General features: G+C 41.2%; 1 protein-coding gene across 2 annotated transcripts in view; it reads left to right on the top strand.

Annotated features, from left to right (window-relative positions):
- The window catches only part of FARSB (phenylalanyl-tRNA synthetase subunit beta), a 42,530-nt gene that overhangs the window by 22,685 nt on the left and 6,233 nt on the right, over window positions 1-13,612 (top strand). For both annotated transcript variants that reach the window (XM_080603728.1, XM_080603727.1), the window contains exon 16: window positions 272-424. In XM_080603728.1, the coding sequence (XP_080459854.1) occupies window positions 272-424 (153 nt within the window). The remainder of the gene's footprint in view (window positions 1-271; window positions 425-13,612) is intronic.

The following is a 13,612-nucleotide window of genomic DNA, read 5'->3' as shown; positions in this document are numbered from 1 at the left end:
TTGTCATTGTGTAGAGATGCTTGTATTTAACAATGCTATTTCCTGCCCAAGACATGGGACACTTGAAATCTACATTTCTGATTGTGAGAGCTAGTAGGTTAAAGAAATCTCCTTATTTCCTTAGATAGGTGCATCAGAGAGGCCATTTTGTGTTCTTATTTTTCCTTTCAGCTACAAGTACCTCAATCAGTAGCAGAAGAAAACAGATGAAAAAGGCAAGGTTGAAAGCATAAGGTTTCCCAGATCATGTAATTACTTCCTTCTTCTTCAGATGTAGGTGCAAGAAACTACAGACATTTATGTGCCATTTATTACAACAAGAGCCCTGGGTTTGAGATCATCCATGGTTTGCTGGACAGGGTCATGCAACTTCTGGAAGTACCACCAAGCGAGGAGAATGGATATGTGATCAAGGCAACTGAAGGTAAGGAATACACTACATCTGTGTCCTGCAGAGCTTGTTGTTGAGCTCAGGTGGTCCCCTACAACGTGAGATGAACTGCCCATTGTCAGCAGTAGGCACTAAGAGATTTTTATTATATGCTACCACACCACAGTATAAATGAAACGGCATTAACTGCATTCACTGATTGTAAAACAGGCTTAATGTTTTTCTGCAAGCTGTTCTTTATATAAACTACAAGTTGACAGCTTTTTAAGGAGAGGAGGAGACTCATAGTAAAGTGTATGCCATAAGCTTCAGAGAGTGTTTACAGTGAATTAATCCAATGATAAGGTAAATAGGAATTTACCGAATTAATGTATATGCCAGATACCCACTATGTTCTCTTTGGGTAACAGTGCCTGGAAAAGAAAGCTTCTTACACCTGATCTTTTAGTTTATAGCTTTATCTGTACCCTTTATTTATATATGCAACTTTTATTTCTATATTCATGGGAAGATATACGTCTTTTATTCAAAGACCTGCTTGCTGTCTTTGAGACTGCTTAGACAAGCAGTTGTTTAACAGGCCACTTCATTCTCCATACAGAGTAAGCTGCCCATGAATTAAAAATAACATCCTTAAGTGCAAAGACTCCTCTGTGCGTGTACGTGCATATGCATGCAAGAGATAAAGAAAGCAAGCTGACCATACTGCTTTATTGAAGGAGTAATGAGGTTGATGCAAGAGAACAATCACCAGCAGCTAATCTATTCTGTTAACTAAAATAACAGTGTAATAATTACACTGCAGAAAAGCAAGACTGCAGGGATGGCAGCTTGCAATTATACTTCTCTCTGAGCACCAGTGCACAGATGCATATACAATAATGACATAAATTGGCTCAGCTTGAAGAAGTGCCTTTTTTCTGCACTTACAGGATCCCCGACAGCCTGATGAGCTTTCCTATTTGTAAAACTGTAACGCAAAGTTGGTAGATGCCTCCTTGTTTCACAGCGTGCTGCCAGAAACGCCAAACATAACACTTCAACCAAGGGGTCTCCTGGCACATTTTTAATGCACAGTTGTAATACATCGATTCCCTGCCCCTCTCCTCCCATTTTTTTCCACAAAGTAGTTTGCTCAGTACGATTTAGGCAGACTTTCAAAGATTTTCCTAATTAAAACCGTTATGATTTTCAGGTTGACCGGAGGGCTCTTTAAACAATTGTGGGTTTTGTTCTAATTCTGCCAAGTACAGAACAGGTAACAGCAAGTGTTATTTGGGGCATTTAGAAGAGCCTTAAGGAGCTGGGTACCCAGCTGCCATTGAAGTAACAGTCAAACCTAACTGTCAGATTCTCTCTCAAAACCCCTCTGTAACTTGTTTTGAATAGACATACCAAGTTTGCCGTAGTAAAAATACTTGCAAATGTTTTCTATTCTGTGTTATAGCACCTCAATAACGTAGACTGACTTAAGCAACTGGGAAAAAGATCTCAAAGAACAGTCCTAATACAATGAAGAAGTTATTTCTAGATCCTAGTACTGTTTAGTATTCCTGATGCTGTGGATTTGCAATATCCTTTCAAAATCCCTGCATTCCCATGATGTTACTACGCAGTGCATTTAGTGTAAAGGATGGATTATGCCTTGTCATATGCAATATATTACAAGCAGTTTGTGGCTTTTGGCTGTAGACAAAAGTGCCTACTACTTCCTGTTTCACCAGCGATCCAGAAATTCCCCTGGGATGGCATGTAGATCCTTGCAGTTCTCCTGACATTGGAATTTAACCTCAGTAACAGTGCAGATGGCTGATACTCTGGTGCCAAAGGGAATGCAGTGTCACTGCACCAACTTACTTAAAAGACCTTGACTGCAGAGATGGCTGGAAGTCAAAGTAGCTTAGAGGGGCTTGTTTGTTTTTGACTTGCTTTGCAATCTCTGAGTTAAGCGTGCGTGAGAGAAAATATCAGCAGATGATGGAGTAAGGTCAATTGCAGAGTCGGGGGGAGGAGGGAGGCAGAAAGATATCCTATAACATCTTAAGAGACTGCAGCATACTGAAATAATTCAGAAAGAGAGCAGTACTAGTTACTTCAGGCTTTAAATCAGGACATTACACATGGCATGGATTTTTAGATGCATCTTTATGGAGCATGCTTTTTTATTGCCTGTGCCAAATTAATGTTTATGCACTGAGAAATGGGTTTATCCTACAACACTGATTCTGATTTAGAAAGATTCCAGGTACATTTTCTGTATGTGATCTTAAGCAAAACTTGAGACTAGTTTGCAACACAGTGTGAAGGTAGGGCTTCAGTCCAGCTTTATTCCTTGTGTGACTGATTAAAATGGCTCCAGTGATTACTGGAAAACAATACTGGGAAAAATGTTTGAGTAAGCAACAAAGAATAGATAGAAGGGAGATGTACTGGGCACATATTTGCCTCTTTCCCAAATAAACTTTGAAAAACGAAATGCCTCTGCTGTACTCTTCTTTGATCCATACGTGCAAATCATGGTCATTTAAGCCCCTGCTGTCTACCAACACCTAAGCGCCCTGTGATTTGACCTTAAGGTCAGAGCCTTTTTGCCTTTGTAGCAACACCTGTGGAAAAAAGTACAGATGCTAGAAAATATGGGTGAAATTGTGACGGTCCCCTGGCCTTTGCACTACTCTTTGGTGTAATTTGAGCTAGGTAATAAATGAAGTGTTTAGGGCAGCCTTAAGGAAGGGAGGGTTTTGAGTGGCTGAATTCAAGGATTTCAGTATACATTTGGTACTCAGTACTTTTCAGTTTCTTAAAGTTACTGAGGATACTTTTTTCCTTATTACCACTACATACAGAAAATTATAAAATTTCAAAGACAGAACTCTGAAATGCTACCCATTGATTTAAAATACGGAGTAGACTTGCTGAACTCTACAATTACTGGCCTAGAAGCATTTTGGGTATATTTTAGAAAAGCCAAACAGATGAGTACAAATACTGCATCACTCCTCAAATCTGTGTATTATGGAGCATACCTTTTTTTACATAAAAAAAATCTCAACATTTTAGCCAGTTCCATATCATTAATAAAGTGTACAGGTCACTATGAATGTGTATGACTAGGAAGTAAACAAAATAAGATCAAAACTATTTTTAAAGAACAAAACTACAAATAGAAGGAGCCAACAAGTGTTAGATAATGCTATGTAATGGAATTGTCTTTTTTTTTTTTTACATGACTTTAATTGGTTTAATTGGTTTCACTTCCCTTGAAGTAAAAACTAGTGACATTCTGATAACTATATTGGAAGGTATTCTTAATTTCAAGTTTTAATCTCTGCAGAAACAGGTACGTTTTTTGCCACGTTTTGGTTATCCTGTGTCCTAGATGACTATTCTCTTCCAGAAATCAGGACTGGGATCACAAAAGGCGATGTTACTTGTGGGATTTGGGTCCACAGTAAAGTTTTACTTAAGCTAAAAAAGAGTTTATGCATAGTAAATACTAATGGTGGATTCTCTATCATAGCCTTCAAGGGTGTGGTGTGAGGTATAAGGTATAATTACCCTCACTCACCTTAAAATATTTGAATGACTGTCCCTGATTTAAGGAAAGAAGCCCTGTTTTTGCAGTACCTTCTAAGTGTCTCTTTACCTTCCAAATGTAAATGAATTAGGCACAAACTGTTTAAGAAGGGAAAATACCCATATTTTATGAAAGTAAAGCAACTCGACATGTTCACAGAAAATGTTACTGGTAAATCTGTGAATCAGGACTGCTTCACTGTGTCACACTGCCTTCCCTGACTATTGATATGTGATGAAATAATAGTGTTCATGGGAAAACAATCCATGAATAGCATGAGGTTATGACATCAGCTACTTTTTTGTACATTTTTGGCTCGTAAATTTCAGTTAAAGTCTTACATACATATAGGTTGTGTGTTTTGTTGTTTTTTTTTTTTAAATGTTTATGCCATTCATTCTTTTAGGGTAATCAACAGTTTAGTAAGGTTGGGAAGTCAGCCAGTTTGTGTTCAACATAAATGCATACTTAATAAATGCATACTTACATGCCTACTAAGTCTCATTTCCTTTAGTAATTGACAGTTGTCTTGAAAAAAAATTCCTTTCTTTTTACTGCCCTTAATTAAACAAAAGGTGTGGTAAAGTGTAGAAAATTTTAATTCCACAGTAAATCATAGCAATAGCTTCTCATTTAATAAGGCTTAGCTGTGAAATTAGAGGTGTAATAGTTATCTCCATAACTAAGGACATAAATAAACATTTATAATAATAATTATACAACAAATCACAGTCTAAATCTCTGTTCAAAGTTAATCTCAATTCACAAGACAAGAGGAGGGAAGTCCAGGACTAATTCTGAGTTACGTGTGTAGAATTGAGCCCATGCACGTATCTTTGGTGATCAGTTTAGAGTAGGAGATTGTAACACACAGAGGTTTAGTACCCCTGTTGAACTTGGCATTGTTAATACCTGTTCTGGTTTAATGAATTCAAGCTTGATGGCCCTCAGTAGCAATCCTGGCTTTTCAGTTTCCTGTCTTGGCAAGCATTGCATCATTCATGAGTGTCAATGATTGTGTGTTTACTCATAGATAAATAAAGGAAATGTGTGCTCCTGTTTAGATTTTTTTCTTACAGTCAATTCATGCATTAACGGGTCTAAGAGGTAGGGACAGGTTTTTTGTGTGTCTGTTTTTATCCGATTCATTTTACTACTTTTAAACATATTACTCTAATTCTGCAAGGATTTTTAGGAATTCTACCACTGAGCGCTACAATGGCTTAACTATAAAGCATCTTGCAAAATTAGCTATTTGTCACTAGTTCTCTTGGCTTTCCTACTTCCAGGCCTTATGACTTTCCAATTAGTTTCTCACACTTGCTCTTGAGCAATTTTCCCTGCAGCATCAATAGAGCTTAGTTATATGAAAAATTACAGTTCTAACAGCTGAAGTCAAATTATCTAATGGATTGGGTGTGGCAGTTCACTTAATGTCCTTTTAATTACCTATTATCTCTGCTCTTTATTTCCTTCCTGTAAATACACTACTTCGAGTTTATAGGAACTAAATCCCTACAAAGTTAAGCCAGGTCCTATCAAGCATCTTCCCACACCAGCGTTGATACTTCAAATTTGACTGTAATTGAATTAACACCCAAGGAGGTACCTGGCAAAGATGCAGAACAGGAGAGAGTTGCTTATTTTATTTAATTAGCCACGTCGGGAGTCTGCAGTGTCTGGAGTTTCTACAGATGAATGCGATCTATCAAGATGTGACAGAACGCTGTATCACTGGACATCTCAGAGGTGCCTTGCTAGTGGAAGTGAAGCAGTTATGGCAAACAACACTGAAACAGTTTTGTGGCAAAACCCTTGGTTAGTTTCTGGAAATAAGTCTCATTTCATTAGCTTTGTGTTACATAATTCTTCTCTATTATAGAGAAAAAAAAATAGAGGTTATCAAATGTAAGTTTGAGGAGGGCTTTTTTCTCTTCCTATGGTCATTTCAGTTCCTCTGCTGGAAGTTCTTGAATGTGCCTTCATGACACCCTGTAATGTTTGCACAAAGCTTATCCCCAAAAAAAAAGATGATCGGGTAGAAGAAAAGTATGTTCTTTTAGCACAGCATGGGGCAACAAGAGGTTAGATTCCTCTTTTAAACTTTCATTACCAAGCCATGTTTGACAGATGGCTTTTCCCCACATATGAAATGTTGTGTAAGAACAAAGAAAATACTTGTTTCTTGAATTCGGATGATGATTTCAGATGGCAAACACCTTCAAATTGCCTCACACAGAGCTATGTTTCCTGTGGTATAATAGTGGGAGGAAAAAAAATCCATGGAAACTACAGAAATATTTTGGGGAAGGGTGTCAAGTCAGCTTGCGAGGAGACAAATTATGGGCTTGTACCATCCTCTTTTTTCAAGTACTAACCAATAAAGGTTACAATTCTCTATTCTCATTGCCTTTTGTTCTGACAGATCAGGGTTGCTCCAAACAATAGCAGTGCTTCTCAAGATGCTTAGACTTTATTTCTGCCAGTTTGTCACCTCACAGAGCCATCTGAAACATGGGCGCTTGTGTTTGAGCCCGAGACATTGGTTTCTCCTCCCTAGCATTTAGTCTTTGCTCTTCTGCTGTTCCTTTACTGGGGAGGCCTCTTCAGAGTTATACTGTTTTTTTGCTCCCGAAGGCAACTATCTTTTTTAATCACACATCATAGCAAGTCTAAGATAAAAATCTTCCTTGCATCAAGAATTTGTGAAGTCTGGCACAACTTGCATTACATAACACAGAATTAGGTCATTTGCTTTTTTTTTTTTTTTTTAATACTGTCTCCTTACGTTTTGAAATAGAAAATTATTTCTTCATCAGAAACTGTTTTCAGCCTAGCTGTTGCAAAGCCCTCTCTATAAGAGATGATTCATCCAAGCCAGTAAGCAGAAATAGCAGCAAATTGCAGACCTTGCTCGGCGGGCAGGGGCAGTGCCGGCGAGCTGACAGGCGGGCGCAGCGCCGGCTTCCCTGGCACAGCATCGCCCTGCTCCAGCTAGAGGCTGGCTAAGTGTTCCTCTGATTTCATCTTCACTACAACAGTAATGCTGTGATGGGGGGTCTTATTAAATTTGTAGCCATAGCGATCACCGCAGTACATTGGGCTTTTAAAATAATTCTGGTTTTATTTATCCTCAGTGTCACAGCTTTGAGCATGGGGGGCGGGGAGGGTTTTTTTTTTTTTTAATTATTTGGTTTTGTTTTTGAAGTGAAGGGCTTCTTTTATGATCCAATGAAAACCTCTTCCCACATACGCATCTGTTTTAAAAAAGATGCAGAGAAATGCTGCTGGCTGGCAGTTACGAAACCAGCGTTTAGGGCGGCATCAGCCCAAAGCCCGGTGGCTGATAACACCACCACGTCTGGTGCGTAAGTCATCCGTTCTCATCAGGGCCCTACGTGAAGGCCCAGTGGTGTGCTGGCACTTCTTGAAATTGCTGTGACACTGTAGCTAAGCAGCTCTCTGGTTTGGTTTGATTTTTTGAACTGTGGTACAGAGGCAGTGACAGCGCTTCAAATTTAGTATGACGTACATGTTCTCCCAGTTAGATATGCAACCAAATTTTAAACATGAGTTTGTAAGATTTTTGTCTCAAACTTTTACATCTGTGTAAATGCAGGATATTAGTGAGTCTCATGCCTCTGGTAGAGGAATTGACTTTACCTTCACTTGTACTGCACGAGTTAGAAAACAGTAGATAGCAAAGACATGCTGAGCTGGTGCAGACTCAGCCTGGGCAAAGACTTCCCTTGTTTGGGTCCAGAAGCGAATAGCCACGTTTATTATAGTCACAGCCTTGCTTCTGGTCCCGGGCTGGCTGACAGTCGGCTGGTTCAAGCAGCTCTGTTCCTAGGGGTACAGCCGTGTGCTTTGACCAGAGGGCTCTGGTCTACAAAAGAAGGCTTAGTTGCTAACACTGACTAACAGTTTCAGCATCCACTGAGATTCGTATCTTAATTATGTACCGTTTCGTGGAGGTTTAAGTCGTTTTCTGAACAGCATGAAATGTGGTAGTCATAAAAGCATACCATCAGGTGGCTGCTGTCTATCTCAGCAAGCGGTGTCAGGTCATACTGGGAGGGGAACACAGCTTGGTCCAGGGCATGGGATGCACAAACGTCATGCAAACTGCCGTGTATTAACGTAGACTTGCAGACTGACAGTGCTGGTTCTTGTTATCCTCTAATGCCTCTGTGAAAGCAGAGCCCAAGGGCTAAAACCTACTGGCTTACTGTGCAACGTGGAGTATTCTGCACCCCTCCACCATAGAATATGGTTTATTGTTTCCTCGTTTTTGAAGGATTCTTATGTGAAAGGTGAATTTTTCTCTTGATACTTAAAGAGGGACAAAAGCAGTCACGGAACAAAAAGTTAGCTGTGACATGATATCAACTTGGGTTTGGGACTTTTAGACAGGACAAACTAACATTTCAGATAAAGCTGGATTTCAGAACTGGCCTAAAAACGAAGATGAGCTATGTAATGGTATCTCTACAGTGCAGCTCAACTCCAGCGAAGAATTGCTGTTTCTTGCAACGGCCACACAAATGCAAATTTATTGAGCTTGGTACACAAATATTGATTTATAGAAAAATATATGAATGGTAAAATTCTTTCTAGGTTTTCTACTCACTTTTTCTGTAAACATTATGTAAGTAGTCACAATGATACTTCATCACTGACTATGTGATATCCTATTACCTGGATCAGTGACCCAGGATGTCTGCTTTCCTTAGCCTCAGCATCCATCCACATGTTGCCTTCCATTAGGAGAGGCAGGAACACACTGCTGTTACCACATAGTCTTAACTAGTTCTGACAGTACTGTAATCCGGAGGACAACAAAAGAATTAAGGGGAGCTCTGAACCTGTTATGTTCTTGACAACCTCTGGACATCCACAAACACCCAACAACATCCTCTGCCACAACAAGAATGAAAAATGAAGTTAGAGCCTAGAAGTCTGCATTACTCTCTGTTCTCAAGGCAGATGAGGGGAAAAGACTGCTGCCTCTGCCATCCCCAGTTTCAGTGCAATTCTTTCTTAACATGACTGTAACAGCTGACTCCAGGCTCAAGCAGTATTACAATTACTCCACACTGTTTACAGTTCAAAGTTATTGCAGGCATTGTAAAAGTAACTGACATTTAGCAGCCAATCACAGAGAAATATTTACAAGAGGAGGGTTTTTTGTTTGCGCTTTTTAATTTCAGACAAATCAGAATAGAGGACAGTATTTCAAAGATGTACGTTCTAAGTTTGTATTTGCAGAATAGTATCACTGATCTCTAAATAGTCTTAAATACTATCAAGTTTGCTTCTCACTGAAAAGAGAAATTAGCCTTACAGTGTTCCAGAAATCACGCAAGAGTTGAGGTCTCTGATTTTTAAGTAGTAGCTTAAGGTAGATCATCCCATGACAAGATGTGATTTTGAGGTTGCTGCAGTTTGGGAGCTTTTTGCATAAGGTTTTGGGAACCTGACTGCACTGCATACACGCACAAGAAAAGATAGTTGCCTATTTAAAAAAAAAAAAAGTACTGTCTAGTCTGATGGCATACTGTGAGTTTGTACTTGAATGCATCTACCTAAAGAAGGAATTAGCCAAAAGCGCAAAGAACCTGATCCTAAAAAGAAAAACAACCACTAACCTCAAAACTAAATTCCATACAATGTAGCACAGGTAAAATACTTGGACAGGTGAGTCAGAAGGAGCCAGTCACACCAGCTGCCCTTTCACTAAGGGCATGGGGAATTAAGATGAAAGACTTCAGAGGCCACATGAGCTCCTCTCTATTACCTTCTTAAGCTTCAGCTTCCGATGTTCCTTCAAATTATAGGAACAAACAAGTAGGTTTGAAGGCTTAGTGCAACTGTAGGCCTATAATACTACTTTAATCAATTTCTTTTTGAAAAGGAGGGAGAGTAAAGCAGAGAAAAGAAACTGTGCAAGGTGTTTGACAACAAAGAGTGCAGGGAGCTCGGAGCTTTTTGAGGGTCAATTAGCCAGAAAACGTGCTAAAGACTACATGCTCTATTGGATTACTGGCCAAAGAATTACCCCAAAGCAATCAAAGTGGCCCCGTTGCCTGAATACAGAAAGGCAATTACAGATTTTTGAGGACATGCTACAGAAGCTTTAATTAAAGGTATTACTTCTACATCACTGAACATTGGAAATTCAATTCTTACTTGCAGCCACGAGAAGTAGCTTTTGTCTTTCACTTGTGTGTAGGATATCAGCATAAAACATGACTGGCTTTGGCATCTCTTCTTTAGGAATGCATATTGTGTTTCACCCCACCCCTTCTTGCAACCAGCAATTATAGTGTTGACATATTAATAGGTGGATTTCCATTGCTAGACCTTCTGGTTTCCTCTGACATTGTGTAAGTCTCTGTCAGCAAGGACAATACGATCCCTGGCTGGATTCCAAGGTGAAGTTTGTGAAGTGCTATTTGTGTGCAGAACAGAAAGGATTGTATCAAAAGAGCGAGGAGTTTGTTGTTCTTAAAGTGGTTGGTATAGTAAATTGCAACTTTTAAATGAATTTTCACTCAGCATGCTTGATAGCACAAGCAACCAGTTCTAGAAGAGCAGACTTTGGATATTTTGCACCAGCACACATGCAGTCACCTCCTGGCACGCTCACTGATAACTGTGCCTTCAGGTGTGCTTTAGCAGCTACCTGGCTAGCCAGAGCCTTTCTCGGCCTTTCTCTGTCTTTCACAGCCATACAGTTCTTAACAATGCTACACCGATAGGACAACAGACACCACTGTCAGCTTTCAGTTCCTGCTCAAAGTTGTAGGTCGCTGCACTAACCTTTCACAGAAGGCACCCTCTGGATTCCTTTTGGCATCAAGGCTTTACTGGGGCTTAAGAGTGCAAGGTGCCAGCTTACCATGTGGTACATTGAAGCAACACAATGGTGCAATTTTTGCTGACTCCCTGTATGTGCAAGCAGTTAAGCACCTATCTTTCCTACAGCCTTGACTCTCACTCTGAGGTTTGTACCTTACTCCAAGAGCCGACACAATGGCCCAGGACACAACACACATGCAAGCTTTGCTAGGAGCCTAAAACACCACTGCTATTTCCTTGGTATTACAAGAAACACACAAAGCAAGAAAAATCACTTACCTTTGTTCTATGGTTATTTTGATGCCTCCTTCACTGTCCTGCTGCAAGGACTGGCCAGGCCCTGCTGCAGCTGCTGCCTTGCCCAGCCCGGGGAGGTGCCCCTACCTTAGATCTCCTTTTCTAGGCTTGGGTGGTCCTTCACGCCAATCACACCCCTGGCTACAAAACGCCTGTTTCCCTTTTTCCCCTCTTTCTGCTCACATTTGTTTATGTTTCTTCTGTGTTTTATCTTTCTTTATGTGCTTCCCTTTCAATATCAATATTTTTAATCTGAAATTTACATTTGCTCCAAGTCGTGGTGGCCTGGTAGAGACACGCGGACCACCACCCGGTCCCAGGTGTGAGCTCAGCTCCCTCGTTTACCACCTGTGGGAGAATCACTCGGCTCAGGGAACTTCAGGTCCCCCATCTGTTGGATGCAGGCTGGAGGCCATTCAGGGAAACAGGGATATCCTCCGAGGCATGCCGTGGTGCAGCCAGTTGACACGATAATAGTGTCATTATTAACTAGAGTTCATAAACTATCTGTAAACCTATTCCTCAGCTCAGGTTTCTCTGGTGCAAGAGCCAAGTGTTAGCCAGACAGATGGGATCCTAAAGCTTTTAACAGGTTCTTTCATTTTAATTGGCTCATTGTCTGAGCTCTGCCAGTCGGACAAGAACAATACTGCCCAAGCACCGTGTCTGTGAAGCACCAGGCACACGGTGCAGTGAGTGTCCTGCAAAGTTACGAACGCTTCAGGGTTAGCACAGCTAGAAATGAAGAGGTGGTTTGAAGGTCCTACACTTTGTGGAGCAAAGTGTTTCCTCTTGATATTAATTACGTATTTACATCTTTGCAGCAAGGAATCTCAAAGTAAATAACGTCGTGGTCATTGCCCAGCAGTGGCTGTGCACAGGAGACCGAGCACGTGGCCGAGTGCCTCAGGCGCGGCCTGCAGCAGGCAGGCCTCCTGAACGCGCGGTGTGTGGTACAGGCTTGAGCCAAGTCCGCAGCTTTTCCCCTTCTCCCTCTCAGGTGGAGAGCCACCACCTCCTCTTCGGGGGTTGCAAGCCACTAATCCTGCTCAGTTTACCTGCTTCAGCCGACCGAAGTGACCCTTCTGTGGAGGTGCTGTGGCTGTGAGGGCTGGGTACGGCCTCATGTCCCCACCTGGCCGTGTTCGGCCTCACTGCTGACTGACTGGCCGTGCCCTGGGTAACGTAACAGCGATTCCTTGCCTGAAATTACAGAACTGTGCGGCACCACGGGACACAGCGCAGGTCTTAGAAGCTGCCTTCAGCATGGTGCCCTCTTCACGCCAGTGAACACGGGGTCACACCCCATGGCTGAGCTGGTCTCTGGGAGAAGCCTGTGGCTCGGCCTATCTCGTTGGGTGCTAGGGGTGAAACCGTAATGAGGAAAAACATGTATAATTGTTACAAAGATGCAGGGACAGTAACTGGCTTTGCAGTGGGTTGATTCAGTGCAGTATTATTTTTGACTCCGTTCAAATATCTAAAGTTTAAAAATGGTTAAGTCTCATGATACGTTTGGGACGAGATGTGCGAGAAGATAAAGTAACTTTCCCAAAGCTACACACAAGCTCAAAAGAACAGACAAATTAGACTCAGTATTTTAATTAACTGTATTGTCAAAGCTTTTTTTCATTTTTTTCCCATAGTTTTGTAGGGGGGTACCATGCCAACATTATTAACATATGCTTAGTTCTTGCTGTTGTGCCAGTATAAGCTTACACACAAGTTTCTAAAAGAATGTCACTGTATGCTGCTCACATCCGTGGTACAATACCAGCTTTATGCTCAAATAGGAAAGCCTTTACCACTAACTACAAGGGTACTTTAGACTGTGTTTTCTCCCACAATCTGCAGAGTGATCTGTATGTGCGGCATTTGTTTCTTTTCTAAATTTGTTTTGTCAAGTTTTATTTTAACGCTCATTCTGAATACTGCAGCTTGGCCGTGGAAAGTGTCTGTTTGGCTAGAGTCACGTGTCAGTAAAATTCAGGGCTTAAATAATTCCACTTTTGTATGTCCAGTGGAAGCAGTTGGTTTGTGTTCACAGCTAAGATTGGAACTGGACGATTTAAAATGTACCGGTTCAGAATATTCTTCAAAACAATCTTTACTTAATGTTCCTGTGATCACTTACTACTGCCATCACACTTCATGAGGCAGCCAAAACTGAAGTACCCACGTAAAGTCAATTCACACTTGCAGCCTGCTGGACATAGAAGAGACCCAGTCGCTGCTCTCGTTCCTGGAGCTGCAAGTTACGACTACAAACCTTACAGGAGACACAGCTTAAAAGAGCTGCTTCCACCGGGGAGCTGGCAAGGATCGCATCTCTGGGCCTGGCCACTAGTGAGCAGAGTGCCTTCAAAATGGTCCCGAGGTTTGAGGTTAATTTGGCCCTTTAGGGCCTTTTTAAATAGCTCCTGGTAAACACATTGAAACATCCTGGGCTCGTCCTGATCCTGAAGCTTAAACAGCATTTGGTG

This window comes from Anser brachyrhynchus (assembly GCF_964034855.1).
Source record: "Anser brachyrhynchus genome assembly, chromosome: 9".
Taxonomy (NCBI): domain Eukaryota; kingdom Metazoa; phylum Chordata; class Aves; order Anseriformes; family Anatidae; genus Anser; species Anser brachyrhynchus.
This window is presented reverse-complemented; position numbering and strand designations above follow the sequence as displayed.